The 24,833-nt window shown below is 33.0% G+C and overlaps 1 protein-coding gene across 9 annotated transcripts in view; it reads left to right on the forward strand.

The window, feature by feature from the left end:
• Positions 1-24,833, forward strand: part of Pals2 (protein associated with LIN7 2, MAGUK p55 family member) — a 162,160-nt gene that overhangs the window by 121,290 nt on the left and 16,037 nt on the right. For 7 of the 9 annotated variants that reach the window (XM_015490133.2, XM_015490136.2, XM_015490135.2 and 4 more), the window contains 5 exons: positions 11,560-11,601; positions 13,038-13,169; positions 15,007-15,106; positions 15,439-15,507; positions 17,316-17,477. In XM_015490133.2, the coding sequence (XP_015345619.1) occupies positions 11,560-11,601; positions 13,038-13,169; positions 15,007-15,106; positions 15,439-15,507; positions 17,316-17,477 (505 nt within the window). The remainder of the gene's footprint in view (positions 1-11,559; positions 11,602-13,037; positions 13,170-15,006; positions 15,107-15,438; positions 15,508-17,315; positions 17,478-24,833) is intronic. The other 2 variants (XM_048786345.1, XM_015490139.2) reach the window with 1 other exon arrangement.

Here is a 24,833-nt window from a genome sequence, read left to right on the forward strand (position 1 = left end):
ATAGATTCTGTATTGTGTACACTGAATAGAATGAAATGTGTAGATATTTAGTCTTGACTTAAGTATATTTTCCTATCCTATGCCTTCTGAAACTCTGGCTTTCACTTAGCCTTTAGATCTGGGGGAGGGGATTAAAATGGGGGAGAAGAGGTCCTACAAGCTTGTGAAGCAGACTCAGGCCTATCTGACCGTAAAAACGGAAAGACTATAACATGGAGGATCCCAAAGGAGGACTACAGATGTCCAAAGGGGGGCTTTTGAAAAAACGAACAGGGGAGCTATTACTCATTACATTGGAATAATAGACATAAGTCAGGACTGCCCTGGGCAACCCAGGAGCATCCTGCTAAGAGAAACTATGAGAAAGGAAGGGCATTTAGCCTCCTCAACTCTGTGTAGTAGCTTTATCATATAGTTCAATAAATTTCCCGTCTCTGGTTTTGTTTTCTGCAGATTCAGTTACCTGCAGTCAACCAAAGTCTTAAAATGTTAATTGGAAAATTGCTGAAATAAAGAACTCATAAGTTTTAGATTGCACACTATTCTGATTAGTATGATGAAATATTGCACTGTCCTATTCTGTTCCAACCAGAGGATGAATAATTCCTTCGTCTAGTGCACCTATGCTGTGTACGCTAACTCTCACCATTCACTTAGTGGCTGAATCTATTACCTGAACACCAGTTGTGGTATCACAAAGCTTGTGTTCCTGCAACCCGTTTTATTTAATAACAACCCCGAAGCACAAGGAAAGTAATGCTGGCAATTCAGATATGCCAATTCAAAAGCCATAAAGTGATTCTTTTGAGTGAAAAAGTGAAACTTTGACTTAATAAAGAAAGGAAAATAATTTGATGCTGAGATCACCAAGATATACATCAAGAACAAATCTTTAAGCTACAAAATTGTGAAGAAAGATTAGTGCAAACTTTGTGTTCTCACCTCAAACAACAAAAATTACGGCCATGTTGCTTATGAAGTGCTTAGTTGGGATGGAAAAGGCATTGAATTATAGAGTTTGGTGCTATCAGAGATTTCAGGCATCCATTGAGAGATCTGGAATGTGTTCCCATGGGAAAGTGCAGATTCCTATGCTATGGAGTCAGTTGCAGCTCTTCCTCTGGATTTCTGTAAATGTAGATGGAAGCCAGGTGGTCTCCCTGCCATGGTGGTATTTTTCAAAGCACGCCAGTAGATCATCTTTGTCAGAATGATTTGGGATTACTAGCTAATAGTCCAAAATCTGTATGAGACATAAAGATCTCTATTTTTAAATATGAGGACTAGGGTAATCTGGACATTGTAGCCAGTCTGAAGTTCTTCACCTTACATGTAGTTTAGGTTTCTAGAGGCTGTTCATAATTCTGTTTCTTCATTAGGACCAAACTGATAGGAATTCTCTTTTATTCATTGTTTAAGATCAGCATGACCTGAATACCAAAAATATTATAGGGAAAGAAATTACATTAAATTTCATTTAAGAATATACATATAAAAAATCCCAACAAAATAGTGACAAATAAAATTTAATTGTGCTTAAAGGAGATCATAATATAACCATGTCTACATTGGATATATTGTGAGTATGCTAGCATAGTTTCATATTAGAAAACCCATATATATGAAACTAGACACATTAACAAATTAAAACAGAATAATCTCAATAGAGTATTTGATAAAATTCAACACCTATTTTTTCTTAAAGTTTTTTATTTATTTTTATTAGTGAATTGTAGTTATACATAATATTATGCTTCATTTTGAGATAATGATATAAGCATGGAATATAATTTGTTCCAGTTCAGTTCCCCGTATTTCCCTACATCCTCCCGTGTTTCCCTTCCTCTACTCTACTGGTCCTCTATTTATTTATAGATTTTTTTCAATTAGTGCTTTATAGATATACATAAAGGTGAAATTCCCTGCTGTATATTTATATTTGTATTTAGCATAATTTGGTTAATTTCATTCCACCATTCGTCTCTTTTTCTGTCCTTCCTCCCTCCCTATCAACCCTCTGCTTCTCTGATCTCCCTTCTATTTTCATAGGGATTCACCTACCAGCCACTTTTCCCCCCTTGGTTTGTCTAGATTCTATATATAAAAGAAAACATTCAACCCTTTTCTTTCTGTATGTGGCTTATTTCTCTTAACATGGTGTTTTCCAATTCTAGCCATTTACCAGCAAATGCCATAAGTCATTCTTCTTTATAGCTGAATAAATCATGCATATATACCATATTTTCTTTATTCTTTTTTTGATGGGCACTTGGGTTGATCTCATAACTTGACTGTTGTCAGTTGCACTGCTATAACATTGATATGACTATATCACTCTAGTATGCTGATTTTAGTTCTTTTGGCTAAATGCCAAGGAGTGGCAAAGCTGAGTCATATGGTGGTTACATTCCTATTTTTTTTTTTGAGGAATATCTTTACTGCTTTCCAGAGTGTTGTACTAATTTTCAGTCCCACCAATAATGTATAAGTGTTCCTTTTCCCCCAGCATCCTCGCCAACATTTGTTGTTGCTTGTATTCTTGATAGTTTTCAATTTGACTGGAGTGATATAAAATCTCGATGTACTTTTGATTGGAATGTTGCTAGGAATGTTGAACATTTTTTCATATATTTTTTAGTCATTTGTATTTCTTCTTTTGAGAAGTGTCTGTTTAGTTCTTTTGTTCATTTATCTATTGGGTTGGTATTTTGGAGTTAAATTTTTTGAGTTCTTTAAGTATTATGGATATTAATTCCTGTCAAAGGAGCAGCTGGCAAAAATCTTTCATTCTGCAGGCTCTCTCTTCACACTCTTAATTGTTTCCTTTGCTGTGCAGAAGCTTTTTAATTTGATTCCATCCCATTTATAGATGCTTGGTTTTATTTCTTATACTTTAGTAGTCTTGTTAGGGAAGTCAGTGCCTGCACCTATATGATGGAGTATTATGCCTGTATATTTTCTTTTCTTTTTTCTAGCAGTTGCAAAATTTCTAGGTCTTGATCCACATTGAGTCCACTTTGGTGCAGGTTGAGAAAGAAGGATTTGTTTTCAATCATATACATATGGATATTCAATTTTCCTAGCACTGTTTGTTAGAAAGGCTATATTTTTCCCAGCATACATTTTTGGCAACTTGTCAAATACTATAGACTGTGTCTGCGTGGATTTGTCTCATGTTTTCTATTTGATTCCAATAGTCTTCGTGTCAAATGTTTTTGTGCCAATACCATACGGGTTTGTTGCTGTAGCTCTGTAATATAATTTGAGATCTGGTATTGTGATGCCTCCAGCATCACTCTTCTTGTTCAGGATTGCTTTTGCTATTCTGGATCTTCAAAATGAATTTTAGGACTAATTTTTCTAGTTTTGTGAAAAATGTCATTGGTATTTTTTTAAGTTGTAGATGGACACAATGTCTTTATTTTTATTTATTTATTTTTATGTGGTGCTGAGGATTGAACCCAGGATCTCACACCTGCAAGGCAAGCACTCTACCACTGAGCTACAACCCCAACCCCAGTATTTTGATGAGGATTGCATTGAATCCATATATTGCTTTTGGTTGTGTGACCATTTTGACAATATTAATTCTGCCTATTCAAGAACATCCTGCTTCTAAGATCTTTGATTTCTTTCATCGGTGTTCTATAGTTTTCATTGTAGAGATCTTTCACCTCATTGGTTGGATTTATTATCAAGTTTTGTTTTGTTTTGTTTGAGGTTATTGTGAATGTCATAGTTTTCCTGATTTCTTTCTTAGCAGATTCATTATTGGATTATAGGAAAGTGATTGATTTGTGTATGTTGATCTTATATCCTGCTACTTTGCTGAATTTGTTTATCAGCTCTGGAAATCTTTGGTGAAGTTTTTTTGGGTCTTCCAAATATAGAATCATGTCATCAGCAAACAGGTAATTTGTATTCCTTTAATTGCCTTCTTTTGTCTGATAGTTCTAACTAACTAGAGTTTAAAGAACTATATTGAGCAGATGAGAGTGGTTTTTAGAGGAAATGCTTTCAGTTTTTCTTCATTCATTATGATGTTGGTTTGGGGTTTGTCATATCTAGCCTTTATAATGTTGAGGTTAAGTTCCTCCTATCTCTAGTTTCTCCAGTGTTTTTAACATGAATGGGTGCTGGATTTTGTTGAATGCTTTTTCTGCATCTGTTGAGATGATTATGTGATCATTATTCTCCTTAACTCTAGTTATGTGATAAGTCACATTTATTGATTTGCGTATGTTGAACCAACTTTGCATCCCTGAAATGAAAAGTTTGTGATCATGGTGTACAGTCTTCTTAATGTGTTTTTTGATATGGTTTACTAGAATTTTATTAAGTATTTTTGTATCTATGTTCATCAAGTATGTTATTCTGAAATTTTCTTTCCTTGATGTGTCTTTGGTTTTGGTATCAGGGTGATACTGGCTTTATAGAATGTATTTGGAAATGTTCACTCCTTTTCAATTTCATGGAGTAATCTGAGACAGACTGGTGTTAGTTCTTCTTTAAAGGTCTGGTAGAACTCAGCTAAGAAGCTATCTGGTCCTGGGCTTTTCTTTGTTGGGAAGCTTTTAATTGCTGTTTAAGTTTCGTTGCTTGATGTTAGTTTGTTTACGTTTTCTGTACCTTTGTGGTTCAATTTGGGTAGATCATACATGTCTAGAAATATGTTAGTATCTTCTAGGTTTCCCTGTTTATTGGTGTATAAATTTTCAAAATAGTTTCTAATGATTCTCTGGATTTCATAACTATCTGGCAATATCTCCTTTTTCATCTCTAATTTTGCTTATTTGGGGCTTTTTTCTTTGGGTTAGTTGAGCTAAGGTTTTGTTCTTCTTTTTCTAGGACCTTAAAGTGTAATATTAGATTATTTACTTAGGATATTCCTTTTTTTTTTTTTTAATGTAAGAGCACAGTGCTGTAAACTTTCCTCTTAGAACTGCCCTCATACTGTCTGAGGGATTTTTTTAAAAATATTTTTTAGTTGTTGATGAATCTTTATTTTATTTATGTGTATGTGGTACTGAGAATCAAACCCAGTCCCTCACGCATGCTAGGCAAGCATACCACCACTGAGCCACAACCCCAGCCCCTATCTGAGGGATTTTGATGTATTATTTGTCTATTCTCGTTTGTATCTAAGATTTTAAAAAATTTATCCCTTGATTGCTTCTGAGATCTATTCATCATTAAAATGGTTTCTGTTTTTTATCTTGTTGATTTCTAATTTCATTTCTTTATGAACTGACATGATACAAGGAATTTTCTTTTTTTGTATTTGCTAACATTCTTTGTGCCTTAAAATATGATATATTGTAGAGAAAGTTCCATGTGCCACTGAGAAGAAACTGAATGTATTTGTTGATGATTTAAATATTCTATAGTTGTCTGTTAGCTCCATTTAATTAAGAGTATTTTTTAGTTCAGAAAAGTTTTTACATAGTTTGGATGACCTACCTAATGGTGAAAGAGGTGTGTTGAAATCATTCAGTATTATTTTTTTTAATGAGTTTTTTTATTTTTTAGTTTCAGGTGGACACAATATCTTTTATTTTCTTATTTTTATGTGGTGCTGAGAATCGAACCCAGTGCCTCACTCATGCTAGGTGGGCACGCTACCACTTGAGTCACATCCCCAGCCCACTCAATATTATTTTATTGTGATCTATTTGTTTCATTTTTTGAGGGGAGGGAGTGTGGTACCAGGGATTGAACTCAGTGGTACTCAACCACTGAGCCACATCCCCAGCCCAATTTTGTATTTTATTAGACACAGGGTCTCACTGAGTTGCTTAGTGTCTCAGAGTTGCTGAGGCTGGCTTTGAACTTGGGATCCTCCTGTCTCAGCCTCCTGAGCCACTGGGATTATAGGTGTGTGCCACTGTGCCCAGCTTGATTCATTATTTTTAAATATTAGTAAATTTAAAACAAGAGGAAACCTCCTTTTATTTTAAAAAAAGAAAAACTGGAACAAATATTCTTATGAATAGTTGAATATTAGAAGCTTTCTTTTAAAGAGAGAAACTGGACTCTCTGTTGGTCTGCCTGAGATCTCTTTATGTGCCAACTCCAACTTCCCATGGAGCCCCATTTCCAGCATAATAAATGAGCCCATCATAAACCAAGAGAAACTTGTTAATATGAAACACAACTGTGTATTGGTAGAAAGGAACTGCCCTCAAATGATAAAACCATCAATATCTGTTATAACAGATGATAGCTTCAGTTTTCCTTAAATTAGGAATGAACAGTATATGTTTGCAAACTAGGGAATTGATCCATTTAATAAGCTCAGCATTGAGATATAGCTGGCAACAAACACTTTGACCAATTCCAGCCATTTGAGACAAAGCAGCTGACAGAAATGTCACCCAGGATCCTAAATCAGCTTGGCACTGACAAGCTTACGGACCCTGGCAGAAACTGGATGGAAAAGCACAACTTGCTACAGAGAAGAAGGGTGATCTTGTTCAGAATTTTGATGAGGATTTCAACAATGAAGCAAACTGAATTGATGTAACTTCTTAAAGAAATAATAATGAAATGTTAAGGATTTTTGACTGCTTTTAAAGTTTTCATTTGGGATATAACAACATATAGATCTGTAATATTTTAAATTCCAAGGCTCTTGGACATTTTTACTTTTTAATTATTCCTTATACTCAATTATTTGTTTGCTGTTAATTAAGTCAAAGAACTGAGAAACTGAAGTATAAAACAAAGGTGAATAAAGTCTTTGCCCAGTTTTGAAAAAAATGGAAGTAAAGAAGGGTGTTTATTAGCACCACTTTCAGTTAATATTTTCCTGAAAATTTCACAAGCATAGTATGGCAAAAATAAATTGTAAAAACAAAAGATTTTAGAAGTATGACAAAAAATTGATTTTTTGCATGAAAACCTCCCCCAAAATTATACATTTAGAAGTAATAGTTTAATAATTTATCAAAGTAATAGAAAAATAAATTAATATGCAACAATCACTTGATTATGTCATAGCAGACATCTAAAAACATAACTAGATCATTTACAATAGAGGCACAGAATGTCACATTTGTGTTAAGAATAAATCTAACGAAAAAAGTCAAGACCTCTACACCAAAAAAAAAAAAAAATGTGAAGAGTTCTTATAGAGAGATCATGATATTCATGGATAGGAAGACAATATTGTGAAAATGTCAGTTTTCCTCAAATTGACTTATAGATTAAATGAAATTTCAATCAGAATTCCAGCAAGATTTTTCATGGCCTTTGAGAAGATAAATAGCTAAGACATTTTTGAGGCCAAAAAGGGAGGGGGCAGGAATAGGGGCTTATTGTATAGAAATTAAGATATTGTATTGGCATAGGAATAAATAGTATGATCAGTGGAATAGAGAGCTCGGAAAAAGACCTGTGTGTGTCCCCCCCACCCCTTTGGAATATGACAAAGACATCATTCAGTAAGAAAAGAAGAAAGCACTCAAGGAATGGAGGGAAATTGGTTTATTCATAGGGATAATATTTGAAATTGTCTTCCCATTTCATTCTCTATATTTAAATCAAGTAAAATACACTTGGTCAGTAAATATTTGCAGTTATATTAGAAATCACAGTGTGAAATTCCATCTTATACTGTTCAATGGGCAAAATCAGTTGAAAGTTCGTGTGTAACAAGATGCAGTAATTTCCTAGAGTAGTTCTTAATATGTACGACTGGAAACAGGTTAACAAGCATGTAAATCCAAAATCATTACATGCATATAGTATAGTATTTTTAATTCAAAATAACTAAAAGCATACTTTCAAACAATATATATAGATGCAATTAAATCTATATACAAAAGGTAAAGAAAGGAGTTTGTGAATAAAGGTCCAGGGCAAGAGTCACCTTGGTTGGGGAAGCCAGGATGATGGAAGAGACAGAATGGAATAAGGACAGGAGGACCACACAGGCTTAGACTGTGTTTTGGTTGGCAAATCCATGTTGTTGTTCATTATATTATTAACCCTCATATGGGCCAATGACTCAAATGTGACAGAAATTTGAGAATTTTGATTAGCATAATTTTGAATAGCCTAAGCTAATATTTTTTTAATAAAATTTTACTACAACAACTGAAACTTAAATTTGTGGCCCCCAGATGGATTTGCCCCTCAAATCTTTTTTAAGCTATATTTATATATAGTCTCCTTGCTTGTCTCAAAATGTGTGTGTGTGTGTGTGTGTGTGTGTGTGTGTGTTTAACCAAGTAGTCCACATGCATATACTGAGAAAATCTTCAGAAAAGAACATCCTGATTTGCAGAGATTTTCTTCCAGTATCTGGCTTGACTTTTCATTCTCTTAACAGTGTCAATCATTCAAAGAGTAGAAGTTCTTAATTTGGGTAAAGTTCAACTTATCACATTTTCTTTTGTAAGTCATGCTTTTGTTGTTTTGTAAGAAATCATTATATAACCCAAGGTCAAAGATTTTTTTCCTTTATTCAAGAAGTTTTATAGTTCTTTGCTTTAAATCTAGGTCTATAACTGACCTACTAGGAGTTTATTTTTATATATAGTGTGAGGAAAAGATCAAAGTTGGTATTTTTTCTTTTACTTTTTACGTATAAATATTCATTTTTTTCTAGTTCTGTTTGTTGAAAGGAAAAACTTTCTTTCAAGCTCAGAAAATTTTTTTCTAGTTTCTTCAGATATTTTTTGACCCTTCTATTTCTCCTTTTTCTTTCCATTTACATAGCAGGCTCCTTGAAGTTCTCTCATAATTCACTAATGTGCTATTCATCGGGTCTTTTTTCCTCCATATTTTCCATATTGGATAGTTTCTATTGCTGTATCTTTGGTTTACTATTTTTTTTTCTTCTGCATTTGCTATTAATCACAACTGATTTTTTTTAATCATAGAAAAATTAGTTTTTATTTCTTTAGGTTCAAATTGTATGTGTGTGTTTGTGTGTGTGTGTGTGTGTGTGTGTGTATCATGTGTACACTTAACATGCCCACTCTTGAACATCTGAACACAAAATGTAAAATTAAAATAATGATCATACTGGCCTCGTCTATTGGTTCTATTATTTTCATCTTTTCTGGGCTACTCTTAATTGGCTTTTCTCCTCCTTCTAGGTTATATTTTCCTGATCATTTTCAGTTGGCTATCAGGCATCATGAATTTTAGTTTGTTGGGTGGTGGATATTTTTGTATTAGGAATATTTTTAAGTTTTGTTCTTTGATTCAGTTACATGGAAGTACTCTGATCCTTTGAAATCTTGCTTCTTAAGCTTTGATAGATGCAACCAGAGCAGGGGACGTCTAGGGCATTGCCCTTCTGAGTACTCTACCTAGTGTCTCATGAATCATGAGATTCTTTTTTCCCCACCAACCTGGTGAGAATGGACACTATTCTTGACCTTATATGACCTCCTGATATTTGACATTTTCAAGTGCCCCATCAGTAAGGAAGGAGCAGCTGGGTACTTTCCTTATATGCATGCACTAAACAGGGGACAGCTAAAAACTGGAGGGAGTCCCTGTGATTCTTAAGTCCTCCCTCTCTGTAGCTTTCCTCACTGATACTCTTTTCAGTACTCTGTTGCCTTCTCAATCTTCCTGATCTCCCAGCTCATCTCCTCAACTTGGAGATCACCAGACTCCAGCAGTAGTCTTCTCGCCTGAGTTGCATCTGGGGACCTTTCCCTGTGCAATTAACTGGGGCAGATGTGCAGTTCATGATTTTGTTTGATGACATCTTGTAGAGATCACTGTCTTTCTTGCCTGATCTCTGATGTCTTGAGAAACATTGTTTCATATATTCTATCCAGTTTGCTAGATGTTTCAGAAAATTTAAATTTTTGATTAAGTGAATCTTTCTCATGGTTCAGAAATCAAAAAAATCTAAGTAGGTAATCAGTTGTCTCCCTGTGAATCCTTTCTGCTATCAGTCTAATACCTATCATCCCGATAAGAAACTGTGCTGTTAGTTTTATCTTTCTGTAGTTTCTTTATTCATATGCAAGTAAATAAAAATTATATACTCTTACTCCCCTTCCACTTCCTTTTTCATGAAAGGTTTTCATGATATGCATGCTATTTTGAATCTTCTCTCTCTTTTATTTTCACTTAAGCATGCATCTTAGATCTTTCCTCTTCATACCTAAACTGCCTCCCCTCACCACCCTCTTTCACTCACAAATGCTTTTTTTTTTTTTAACTGCTACAATAGTGTTATGTAACATAGGCTTATCATCAGTTGTTTAACCAATTCCCTATTGTTAAATAGTTAGGTTGCTTCTAATCTTTTGCTGTTTGGAATAACTTAGTAGTAGTCTTGTACATAAATCATTTTGCATGTATCTGATTAATAGAACTATTGAATCCATTCTCAGAAGTAGATTACTAGGTCAGAAGGTTTATGCATTTGTAATTTTCATAGTTTTTCCCAAATTGTCCTCCCAAGGGGTTGAACCATCTTCCACAAGTCTATTAGGGATATGGACTAATAGGTGTTTTTCCTATCTATAGAATATATCAAACATTTGGATTTATACTAGTAAAATAGGAATAAAATGTTGCAGTTTCAATTTGTTTTCTGAAGTTGATCATCTGTGTTTAAAAGTGAAAGGAAAGTAATTTTACTCTTATAATTTTTGTTCATTCAGTTCTTATTTGTAAAAAAATAAGAATGTGAAATTGAAATGCTTTAGTTGATGGTGTTTAGTAACTTATTTATAAAGAACAGTTAGGGGCCGGGGTTGTGGCTCAGTCAGTGGGCAGAGCGCTTGCCTAGCATGCATGAGGCACTGAGTTTGATCCCCGGCACCACATAAAAATAGGAAAATAAAATAAAGGTATCGTGTCCAACTACAACTAAAAAATAAATAAATATTTTTTTAAAAAGAACAGTTAACATTCATACATAGCCTACTAGTGAAACACTTCAAGATTCAATTAATAAATAATTACATTAAATATAGTAAATTCTCCAGTGATTTTAAAGTTATTATAGAATATCTATATCAAAGCTGGATTAATTGATTTTTCAGGCAGATTTTACCTAAGTAAAACTAGGTTTAATCTGAATTTGAGCATAAGGGAATGATCCAAAATTAGTTGGATAGATGAAAACATAATTGTTCCTTCTAGAAATTTTTATATTTGAGAAATGTAATTTGTTTTCCACAAATAATTGTATTTCCAGAATAATTTTAAGGAAAGTAGGGGAATGCATATTTGAAATTTGGATTAAATTTGTAACTTTATGGTTACAAAATATGTTCCCACACATAAGAAGGACAAACATGGTTAGATAATAGGACATGGTTCTTCATCAAGCTCCCCTTTTATTAGAAATGAGGAACATGCAGGTATTTTATAACTATGTATACCATTTCCTTTTCTCTGCCTCATCTTAAGTACCTCTAATTTCTTGCTTCTATCATTTATAATTTGTGGGCAATTAATTAGAGAGGTAGTTTCTTTACCAAGTGAAACAATAAAATGGCCCAGAAGTTATTTATACTTTATTGATTTATTATAAATTAAAAGCTGGCTTTATTTATGCAATTAAAAATATATTTTTAGAGTTACATCAACATGGAGAGGCATCCAGCACACATGCGTCAGGTATGAAGTCATTCCAGAGCATTCTCTGGTATTCCCTTTTTCTTCCTTATCAGTCAACTAAATTTACCTTGATTAAACTTACTTGTTTGGTTTTTTCCCCCACTTTCAAAACATAGAGCTGCATGCCATTGTCAAGTTATCCAGCTGACACATTTTAGCAATCTTAATATGTTTGTATGCTTGCTTTTTAGATACTTGTAAAATTGTATATCAGGCCAAAAAAAAATTGGCTAACTGATTTTTTAGCATTAGTTTTTAGCTTTTTCAAGTTGTTGAAAATGTTCTCAATGCTTTCTATCAAAATCATCTAATTTTAAATAACTAAATTTTGTCATATGTCCCCAAACTTAGTTATTTTAAAATTATTTTAGTATGCATCTATCATATTAATTTTTACCACACTAATAATATATGCACTTGTACTATTTGAATCTCTTATTTGGTTTTAGTTATGGAAGTATAATAAACAAAATAGAGAAATAATATTGTTATTTTGACTAATTGTGTGCTTTCCTGCTTACTAAAGTATACCTGCTGATTAATACTGAGGCTATTCTTTAGAAGATAAAATTTGAATTTCTGTAAATATGTGTGAAAAAAGTCTGTTTTTAAAAAGCAGTTGTCTGAACTTTCAAATGTTGAAAATGCTTAAATTAATTAGAATTCAAATTAAAGTGAACAAGCAAAATATCCCAGATAACTGACATACTTTTGTTAATAAAGCAAATTTAAAAGAAACATGTATATGTAAATGAATTTAAATTGGAAAATAGTTAAAAGGCTTTTTCAGTATTTGTCTTACAATTAATTTAGTGTTGATCATTTAAATATAAGTGATCATATAAATCAGAGCAAGTTAATTTTTGAAAACTATTTTTCATATTAGTTTTGGCCAGTGTAAATGTGTTTGATTAAAAAAAATTACTAGGGATGAAAGTAGATTTTTTAAAATTTTCTTTAAGATTACCAAATGTATTTCAGGTCTAACTTCACCACGAACTTTTATATTTTAATTTTTGTGTCAGGATCCCTTTACAAAGTCAGTCCTAATATATCTGAAATATGCCTTCAATCAACTGCATACTTTATTTCAGGATATTAATTGAAAAGTAACATTAAAAATTATGCAGCATTGGTTGAAAAATCAAATAAAAAGATTGGGGGAATGTAGGAAAATGTGGAATGGAATAATTGTCAAACTTTGCTGATTTAAGATTAATTAAAATACAATTTTAATATAGTACTAATGTTTACTGTTTTTTTCTGATGCCAAATTATGTTAATATCTAATAACTTGATTTTTACTTGTGAGAGACAAATTCCTTATTTGAAGTACATGTCACTTACAATTAAATCTCAGAGCTTTGAAAGGGAATTCAAAAATCCAGTGGCAAATAACTCATTTATGGTATTTTTCATTGTTATGTGTGTTTTAGGTATTTGTAAAGTGTCATTTTGATTATAACCCATACAATGATAACCTGATACCCTGCAAAGAAGCAGGATTGAAGTTTTCCAAAGGAGAAATTCTTCAGATTGTAAATAGAGAAGATCCAAACTGGTGGCAGGTTAGTATGCTTCTCAAATGTTCTTCAACTGCTTTTCTATTTTTAGTCTTAGATCTGGCCATTATCTGAATATTCAGGAGGAAGGTATTACCATTCCTTCCCTTATTTTTCCCACATGAACAGCTTCTGCCTCCTGGCTACTAATTTTGTGGAAAAAAAGAGCAAATTGCAAGAGAATTTGTGAGTAGCTATTAATCAATTCAGAATTCACCCACCTATGGTACAGTTCCATTGGTTTAGGGATTCGAGTAATTGGTTCTTTCACATGGGTGATTGCATTAAACTATGCTATGAGCAGGAAGAACTCACTTGGGGTCAACCCTTTTGTATAGTCTTGTCTTCTCCCTTTCTGTTTATGTTCATGGCAAGTAAAGCATAATTTCTTAAGGTCTTAAATCTATTTGTCACCTCTTCTCAGTTATTGAGAAATGAAGGTTTGCTATATTAGTTTTGTTTATGTCTTGGATTAAAATCTGTGAATAAAAAAAGAAATGTGTGTCATCACTATATTTTTCCCTTTCCCCATCTTCCATAAGATATATATGGTGATGTTATTTTTCCTTTCCTCTAATACTGCTTTCAGAAAGTTTTAGAAACAGTAATGAGTGTTTTTGTAATTGTATCAGCAAACAATTGCAGTCAAAATTGGAAAAACTGACAAATCAGAAAGTCTGGAAGCTTTTTAACTGTCATGCCAAATGACTGTCTCATTAAAGAATATAGTATAAGAGGAAAGAACGTAGGACCAAATTAAAATTAACTGAAATACTGGTAACTTACGTTAACTCTAAAACCATTTACAAGATAAGAATAGTCTTACTAATGTGTCCTATATTTAAATTGAGATTTGATTATGTATAAGTGTACTGTGTGTTGAGAGAACCAAGAGATGGATAAAATTAAACAGAATCCATGATTTCTAGAGGTTTTCACTGAATGTCTTAAAATACTTATTTTTAAAATTTGCTTTCTTTTGGCTATGTCTTTTATTTTTCCATGTTTTTTTTTTCTATGAATGTCATCATTTAGCTTTCTCTTCTAATACAGTCACCATTTTCTCAATCTTTTCCTGCATTTTGATAGTCTATTACTTTAATTTCCAGGGTTGCTAAAAATGATTTCAGGTTTTCTTTGCCAGTTGTAAGGATAAAGACAGTAACTGTGAAATAAGCAATATAGCCAAATCTTAGACTATTACTTAAAAATATCTTTTATTTTTATTTCAAGTGTTTTGAAATTAGATGAAGTTTTACCTATTTTAAATTTACTACCTCTCAGAATATTCAAATTCCTGTATATTGTCTTCATTGACTTGGTCTCAGGAAATAACAGTATAGCAGGATTATGATTAATAGTACATGTCTTACTAAAGGGTGCTGGATGAAATGTTCTCTTAACACATCTTACTATAATTGCCTTTTAGGATTTTTAGGTTTTTGTTTCTTTTGATGCTAGGGATGAAACCCAGGGCTTTGTGCATGCTGAACATATGCTCTACCACTGAGCTATACCCATAGTCCCTCATTGTGTATTATAGAACAGTATTTCTTTCCCTTCTTTGACTAATTTAATATTATGAACAAAAAGTGTTAATAATTGTAGAAGCCTGTATATCTTTGTATTTTGGTCTTAAAATTTCATCACCAAATAACATATATAAAGAATTTTAGGTACCAATCAATTCCTCAATGCTAATTAACCCAGTACCATGGATTTAAATCTAAAGGTTATTTTTTTTAAGTGACATTATTTTTACTGACCACTGCTTATCCTACTTACTAGAATATGGTCTCAAATTTTGGTCACTGAGGTATACAATTCATTAATTTGATTCTAGGCTAGCCATGTGAAAGAGGGAGGAAGCGCTGGTCTCATTCCAAGCCAATTCCTGGAAGAGAAGAGAAAGGCATTTGTTAGAAGAGACTGGGACAATTCAGGTGATGAGCTCGAAACAATAAGTACAAACAGCCCTTTGTTCTCACCTTTCTTTGCCTCTTTTGTCTAAATAAGCAATGGCTTTATTTAAGTATATCTAGAATTAATTCCTCCCATCTGCTTTATTTTCTCTCAAAATTAATCTTTTTGATCCCTTTCTGCCACCTACTGGTAGAGTATCAAAATTCAGTGGCTTAACTCACCCTTGCCCCCTTGAGCTTCCTAGGATGGGACATTAAGAAGATGATTGTCCCACTCTCATAAAATATCACAGTGCAGTTTTATCATATTCTGACATATTGTTTGCATTATATTGATCTTGTCATCCTTCCAGGACCTTTTTGTGGAACTATAAGTAGCAAAAAAAAGAAAAAAATGATGTATCTCACAACCAGAAATGCAGGTAGGTTTTAAATGCTTTTCTTTTTAAGTCTAAAATAACTTATATCATTAATTACAGAATAAGCTCTGAATATGTACTTTAAAGTGAATGTAATTTAGACTACTACCCACTTGCAAGGGTCTGGCTTGTGAACACATGGTACAATATAACAAAGGTTTTTTAAGCCCTTACTGTATATACTAACTGATTTTTGTGAGTATAGTTTAAAAACCAAATGAATTGGTTAGCATATATGCAGGTATTAACCAATGGCAATGTTACAATTATTGAAACCATTTATTCAGAGAATTTTTAAATTGTAATTTATGTGCTATTTCTAAAGGGCAGAATGCTTTTTGTGAAGATATTAAAAGAGTTATGATTAAGGACAACTATATTCTGCCATAACATTGTCCTTAAGACTTCTGGAAAAATAGCACTGGACCAAGCAAATCTTAGCTTAATTAGGTAGAATTCTTTCTTAAATCTTTTAGTCTCAAAGAAAGAAGTATCTTTAACAGGAAAGAAAATGATAACCATGTGAGGTGATAGATACATTAATTAGCTAGGGGCACATGATCATCATTAATGAATTAGGATCATTTATGTGTCTCTACATCCAAACATCAAATTGTAGAGTTTAAAATTACTGTCAGGTGTACCTCAACAAAGCATAAAGTTATTTTTTTATAAATAAGATCTCAGACCTGTATCAGGTACACCTTGCCTGTCTGAAAAAGAAAAAGAAGAAAGATAAATAATGGAAACTACATTATTTAGAGTACTTTCTTACCAGACATGGTGGTACAATCCTGTAATCCCTGCTACTCAAGGAGACTGAAGCAGAAGTATCACAAGTTCATCACGGCGCGGGCAATTAGCAAGACCTTGTCTCAATAAAAAACAGGGCCTGGGATGTAGTTCAGTGGTAGAGCACTTTCCTAACATATGAAAAGCACTGGGTTTGATCCTTAGCACCACAAAAATAAATAAATGACGTATTTTCTTAACTTCAGTCCTACCCCTATACTGGTAGTAAATTAAAGTGTATACAATCAAAGAAATACTATAGGAAGAAGTAAGCTTTTTCTGTCCTAGTACTGGTGAAATCTACTTTGGAGAAATTGTATAAGGAAAGGTTGTTGAGATAATAACTTAAGTGTTATTACCATAGATTGGGAATTTTAGCAATAATGGTTCTATCAATAATGACAGGTAATATAATCGTTCAAATTCACTTTGACCTTAGTATTCATTAAATATGTGCCCCTAAAGCGTTTTTGAAAAATAGAAAATTTGTCTTTTTCCTGTTGACTAAGATGATGATTGGGATATATTAACTGAAAATAGTTTAGATCTAACATTTTATTATATACATAAATTTGAGGATCTTAATATTTAAATACCAGCATGTTGTTTATATGCATTTGGTATAGTATTTATTAATTTACTTCATTGGAAGGACGTACTCTGCACTCCTGTCCTCCATACTCAATATACCCTTTTTAGTGTAAATTTTACTGATCTATAATTTGCTTACTTGCACTAAAGAGTTGTTTCTACTGACAAATTGATTATAAAGAAACTTTAATGGATAAATATTTGATAAATAAGTATGATAAAATTTTAAGAGCACATGCTTGGAAACAGATGTTTAAGTCAATATATAAAATAATTTATTGTACTTTACCAATTTTTTTTTTTAAATCTGTGCTAAACAGGTTAACAATCAAGACAACAAAACCATCATTGGAAAGTATAGTAAATGATTTCTCATGTATAGGAAAGATAAGTAAATATAATGTTTTTCCATTTCCTTTTACATTTAGAATTTGATCGTCATGAAATTCAGATATACGAGGAAGTAGCTAAAATGCCTCCCTTCCAGAGAAAAACGCTAGTATTAATAGGAGCTCAAGGTGTGGGCCGAAGAAGTTTGAAAAACAGGTTCATAGTACTGAATCCCACTAGGTTTGGAACTACAGTGCCATGTAAGTTTTCTGTGTTTTCTTTGCTATTTATTTGTAGAAGACAATATGAATACATGGATCTGGGGGGAATTATTAATTATTGTTACTTCCAAATAAATTTTGATTATGCCAGTGAAAATAAACTGGTAGATGATACTTAAAAGCTTAGCAGTTCTTAAAATCATACTGTAGCAATTGACTTGCTGCTTGGTGGCAATTGTCTCTCCAAACTGTTCTGTTCAGAAAAGTTAGAGTTAAATGCAAGTGTTTACCGATTGAAGCAAAATTACATTAATTCAGTATTATACAACTGATATCTATCTGAAAAATTATATTTTTCAGCCACTGCAGTGTAAAGAAAAGGGGGAAGAGTCTTCTGGATTCTCAGGCACACTCAGGGTGGCAATAGCTTTTTGAATTTATGTGGTCTGTCTTATAGCTCTCAGTCCTGCAAGTTCATGGACCTGATTTCTGATAGCATATCAAAAGCAATTCATCCTTCATAGCAGCCAGCATTCATTAATAACACAAAGATTAATATATAAAATAAAATAATACTGGTGAGAATAATAACCATTAGGTGACTCACTCGCTCACTTTGTGATCTTTGTAATTTTCCCTCTTTCTGCATTGTATATTGACTTGGAAAGGAAAATAATGAGGTTTGAAGTAAACTTGGTGAGACTTGAATTAGATCTTAGAGTTGGATGATATCACTGACATTGTTATTATGACTATACGTTTCTTTCTGTTTCAGAGATGCATGAACTATTGTTGTGGGAGCTTGTGAACTCTCTTCCCTGAAAAAGCAGGAGACAGGCCTGTGTTGCCTTTCTAACTGCTCTTTCTGTGCTAACTTTTTAACACAGTATTCTTTTTTTTTTTTTGTACTGGGAATTGAACCCAGCGGTGCTCAACCACTGAGCCATATCCCTAGCTCCCTGGCCTTTTTTTTTTTTTTTTTAAGTTGTAGATGGGTATAATACTTCTTTAAAATTATTTTTTTTAACAAATGACAGTGGAATATATTACAATTCTTGTTACATATATAGAGCACAATTTTCCATATCTCTGGTTAAATATAAAGTATATTTATGTGGTGCCAAGAATCAAACCCAGTGCCCCATGCATTCAAGATAAGCACTCTGCCACTGAGCCACAACCCCAGCCCTTAATACAGTATGCCTTCAGGTATATTAATGCCTTCAGGCCATTTTGAGTAGAATCTTAGTCTAAGATCACCACATATCTTTTAAATGAATTTTGGTTTCTCTGGTTTTATCCAGTATACTTTGAGATTTAATTCTCAGTGAATATTCTTATTGCTAAAATTTTTAGGAGGAAAAGGAGTAACCTTGTCATTGCCCTCATGTGCCACTGACAATCCCTTCAAGATAAAAGACTTTGGATTCCATTATAGGCTGTGTAAACCACAAAATAAAGACAAATCCTAGTTAAGTGGTTAACAAAATAAAATCTTCATTGTATCCAAAGTATTTTAAAACTGCAATTGTGGAATAAAGCTTATTCTTATCAAATTAATATGTGCATTATATATTAAACAAATAGTGCTTAAAGGCATACGATGGGAAAAAGAACCCCATATTCCCTTACCCTGCCCATTTCTGGCCTACTTAACACATACATTCACTTTCCATCATTATTTTTGTTATTATTGCTAATTCTTGTGGTAGTTTTCCAAATTTCTTAGTAATATCTTTATTCTGCTATTTCCTACTTATCCGGTTTAGACTTTATCTACTGACTCCCTGATTACCCTTCTGATATAAAGATAGCTCTATTTTCAGTTCAGTTTTACTTTGTTAAACAGTTTCTCTCCCTCCCACTATCCAGCAATTGCTTGAATTCTTTTTTTTTCTACTCTTTTCCCCAGTTTATGTGCATGTATATTATGAGTTGTTGTTGTTTGAATGAAACTTATCCAATAATTTTTTTTTTCCTTAAGACCTGACTCTGTCTGCACTGAGGACTGTGTGTTCTCTATTCCAGCTGCCCCACTGTTCACAAGTGGGTATTTCCCTATGTTGTTGTCCTAAGTTGAAGCTACTGCTCATGGATGCCTTTCTTTTTCTTACTTGGTTTTGCTTGACCTTATTTTGCTGGGCCATATCCTCTTGTAACTTCACAAGAAATGTTGTTTAAATTGTAATTTCTTCATCTTTGTATTTTAAGATATGTTTTCTGTCCTCTATTTGATTATTTAGCTGAAAGTTCTGGATTTTAAAAATCAAAAGATGTTACTCTTGAATCCAGTTCTATTGAAAAGTTCAATACCATTCTAATTCTTATTCTTCCCATACATTACCTGGTTTTTCTTTCACTGATATTTGTATTTGTTTTAATTTATTGTTTCTTAAAGAATTCAAAAATTTAGTGATGGTGTGCCTGGGTGTACATCTTCAGTCTCTCCCTTTTTGAATCTATTGTTCATCCTTTTACCTTTTTATTCTTTTAAAGATTACTGTGATTACTTTTTCTTTTGTCAGTTGATTATCATAGTTGTATTTTTCATCTTATGATTATTTTTTTTTTAGGGAGTAGTCCTGCCCCAACCCAGTACTATTTTTTTTCTTCATTCCTTTTCCCCCCCTTCTATCTCTTCTGTATCTTTAAGAATACCAAATAGATTAATTATTTTAAGATACTTTTATGGGCTAAATTAACTCTGTTTCCTCTGGGTTACTACTTCTGTTTATGGTATATCTGTGTTTTTCCTTTTATGTTAAAAGACTTTTTTTCCTTCATGTACTGATCCTTGTTTGTAAGTCCAGACTTCAAAGTGAAGTGTGAAAAGTGACTGGAAGCTCTGTGTACAGAGCAAGTCTTGACAACTGGCCAAGCGTTATTTTAGGGGATAGGCAAGGAGTCAGCTCTTTTATTGGAGAAGCCCATAATGTTGGTACAAGATATTTTTTCTTTGGAGTATTGAATTTCCCTAGAGAAGAATCTGCATATTATCTATCTGTGAGAATAATCTCTAACTGATAAAGTTGGGGAGGGGGTTAGATATAGATCAACTCACTGCATATGCTTTAATAAACCCCCTCAATTTTTAGTTTCTTGCCTTTAAGTTCCAAGTCTCTTCAAGTTCTTTTGTTCCATTCTTATCCTTAATTCCCTTTCTTATCCTTAACTCCCTTTCCAGCACCATAGTTTGTGCCCTTGCAAAATCAGTTAACTGAGGTTAGTTTGAATGTGGTTTGATTTATGGTGTTCTGAGATTTACTTTTTTGCTTGTATTGGTTTCATTTTAGTTTCAAGGTTTACTTCCTTTAAAATTTTTTTTATCTTTTTAAGATTGTAAAAATCTTGCCTGTTGCAGTTCTTTGCCTTGCATGTCCAAGCATTGTCTCTTCAACATGGCCTATCTACAGAGTCTTTGGAGAGTGCCATATTATGCATTTTCCTTGCAAAGGTATTATAGTCTTCAACTGTCCCTTGCAGTGTTGCCCCAAGTTTGTATGCCGTGCCTCCCGCAGTCAGCCCTTGATTGTTTCCAGGACACCCTTTTCCCTCCCTACCTCCCAATTCCAGGCACATACCAAAATCCACTCATGCTCAAGTCCCTTATCTAAAAGGGCATAGTATTTGCATATAACCTATTATATCCTTCTGAATACTTGAAATTCTCTTATAACTTAGATACAATGAAAATGCTACATAAATAGTTGTCATATTATTATTGTTTAAGGACTAATGACAAGAAAAAAGAAAGTCTGTACATGATCAATACAGATGGAGTTCGGTGTGGGGTTTTTTGTTTGTTTGTTTCCCCACCCAGGGCTGGTTGAATCTGCAGGTATAAAACTGGTGGGTACAGAGGGTTGGCTATATTATTTTTTCTTTTCCTTACCCTTTCTGTGCAGAGTACCTTCAGAACAGTTCAAGCATGATATCTTTTGGATGTGTATACACAGACATTAGCCTAGAGGAAAATCATTCTTACTTTTCGAGACAGTGGGAGTATAGGACTCCCACTACTACAACATGTCATCAAAGGCTTTTAGAATTCTCCTGGGAGGATAATTTTGCTATGGGAAGAAGAAAAGAAACAACAACACATTCCCCTCTAACTGGAATGGCTACATTAAACACCTCAAGCTTGTAATTCATGCCTTTTTGCTCTTGTCAGTTCCTGTATCTCCCAGACTTTTGAATTCAAGCTATGACTTCCCAAAGGCCTTCACTAACCATGCAACTTAAAGTAGTATCTCTCATACCTGGTGGTTGTATAATAATACTTACATTCTTGTCATTTTATTACCTGTCTCCATGTTAAAAAATATTTCCCATGAGAACAGAGTCTTTTGGACTTCTTTTTACCTGGTATAAAGATCAAGATCTGGTACATAGTATATACCCAATAAATATTTCATGCATGAATAAATGAACGTTATGTAAACTTTTTCTCAGGAGTCACTAAAACATCTATGTGAAGATTAATTCTACAACTCAGCAATATAACCCAATTCAGAAATGGGCAGAGGAATTCAATAGACTTTTTTGCAAAAGATATTAAAATGAATAGTGAACATATGAAAAGATGTTCAATGCCATTAATCATTAGGGACATGCAAATCGAAACCACAATGATGTACCACTTCATACCCATATATTTAATAATAGCCAGTGTTGATGAAGATAGAGAGATAAAGGAAACCTTGTGCATTACTGGTAGATATGTAAAAATCATATACCCATGTGGAAAACAATATAGCAATTCCTTTAAAAAGTAAGCATATAATTACCGTATGATTCAGCTACTCCCAAAGAACTGAAATATGAATCTGCAATATATATTTGTATGCTAGTGTTCATAGCAGTAGTATGTACAATAGTTAAACAAAAAAATCCAAATATCCTTTTATGGATAAGTGAATAAACAAAATGTCATGTAAATATACAATAGAATATTCTTCAGCTTGAATGATAAAGGATTAAAATTCTGATACTTGGTAATATATGAATTAACCTTGAAAATGTGCTGAGTGAAGTAAGCCAGGTACAAAAGGATAGATACTGTATGATTCCAGTTATAATTGAAGTACCTAGAATATGTCAAATAGAGACAGAAAGGGAAGTAGTGATTATTAGCTGCCCAGGGAGGTTATCACAGAGATTTTATTAGCTCTGGAGATGAATAGTGATGGTGGTTACACAACAAGATAGATGTGCTAATATCAACCACTGAATTGTGCACCTAAAGTGTTAAACTATGGCTATTTTTGTATATTTTACACCATAAGGAATCTAAATAATTTTTTGTTGTAATAGTGTTTTAATATTCCAGCATCTAATTGCTACTTTTTTTAAACCATTCTATTTCATATGGATTTGGTAGGGGGTGGAGGCATTTTTGTTACAAATAAGGTAATGATAAAGTATAAACATGTAAATCTCAAATGTAAAATTCACAGATCAAGGAAAAAAAAATATATATATATATATATAAATGTTTCATCTTGATTTCCTAGTGCCAAATTAATTTCCGAGAAAGATGTACTATTACCTTTGGATAATCCTTTGAGTTAAGATTCAAATCTAAATTTTTATACAGAAAGTTTATGTATATCCATACATATGTCAGTTCACTTTTTTACATAATGTAGGTTTGTTTTACTCTTCTTTAAATCATTCATCTTGCTTTTCTAAAGCTTCAGAATAAACACTGAAAAGAAACACTGAGGGACTCCCAGCTCCAGGGCCCCTTCTCTTTGGAGAAGTCTATTACCATCACTTTTGCATTAAATCTGTTGTTTCTTTTAAAAAAATGAAAAGAAAAGAAAGAATGAAAACTGTGACAATATGATGTTTTGATACATGCATACATTGTGGGATGATCACATCAGGGTAATTAACATATCCAGCAAATATTTATAATTTCCTTGTGGTCAGACTTTTTTTTCTTTCTTTCTTTCTTTTTTTTTTTTTCATTGCTGGGGATCAAGCACCCTACCACTGAGCTACAGCCCCAGTCCTGTTCAAAGTATTTAAAATCTTTTTTGTAGCTATTTTGAAATAAACAGTACATTATTAAGTGTGGTCATCTTTCTGTGCAGTGGAACACTAGAACTTGTTTCTCCTAACTATAACTTTATACCTGTTAATCAAATGTTACCTTTGTCCCTACCCCAGCCTCTGGTAACCACTACTCTCTTCTCTACTTTTGTGAGTTAGACAGTTTTAGCTTCCAAATATGTCAGCTTATACAGTATTTTTCTCTCCATGGCTGGCTTATTTCACTTACCATAACATCCTCTGGGTTCATCTGTATTATTATAACTGACAGAATTTCCTGGGGTTTTTTTTTCAGGCCAAATAATATTCCATTGTATTTTTGTACTATATTTTTTACCCAGTTGTCCATTGATGCACATTTAAGTTATTTCTGAATCTTGGCTATTATGAATAAGGCTATAATGAACATAGGAGTGCCTGTATTTCTTTGACATACTAATTTCAATTGCTTCAGTAGTGAGATGGCTAGTTCTTGCCTGATTTTTGATATATAATATCCTTCTACACATTGGCAGGTGATATGGATGATATTTTATTAAAGTAGAAGAACATTGTTATTCCTGAGGAACAAACTACCTTATGAATCCTGCTCTTAACACTGACACCTTGAGTTTAGTTAACAAATTGTTTCTTTATTGTTTCCTTCCAAAATTTAGAATTTTACCTGCCACAGGAATTTACTTCTAAGAAATCACATTATTTAGTGGCTCATTACGTAGGCCTAACTAATCAGTTGTATTCAATTTTAATTTCTGTTTTAGAAATGGAAAAAGGGGTATTTAAAAATGTGGTACTATAGAATTCATTTGGATTTTTTGTTGTTGGTATTTTCAGTAAAGAATGGGTTATAGTTAAAAATCATTTGTAAACTAAATTACATATCTCCAAGAATTAAGATTCTCTCAACATGTTGGGAGGGGCCGTGAGTATATATGTGCCATATACATACTTATTTCAAGCAGCATATTTCCTTATATGGTTTCACTATAGGACTTCACACACACACACTTACTCAACTCACCAAAAACAAAACAGCACTTTTCTAAAATTATGTTTGCAGCTATTGAACTAAGTCTTAGTATGTATTTATTTGGTAAATTTAAAGTTACTTAGAAGTTTTGTTATATCGCCACCTTTGGCGAATAATTTCAGGAAGAGATCCATGATTTTTTTTTTAAAGATCTTTTTTGGTATGGACACAGTATCTTTATTTATTTTCATGTGGTGCTGAGGATCGAACCCAGTGCCTCACATGTGCAAGGCAAGTGCTCTGCCACTGAGCTACAACCCCAGCCCGAGATCCATGATTTTGAATATGAAAATCCATCATCGCATTAC

This window comes from Marmota marmota, unplaced genomic scaffold, assembly GCF_001458135.2.
Source record: "Marmota marmota marmota unplaced genomic scaffold, marMar, whole genome shotgun sequence".
Classification (NCBI taxonomy): Eukaryota; Metazoa; Chordata; class Mammalia; order Rodentia; family Sciuridae; genus Marmota; species Marmota marmota.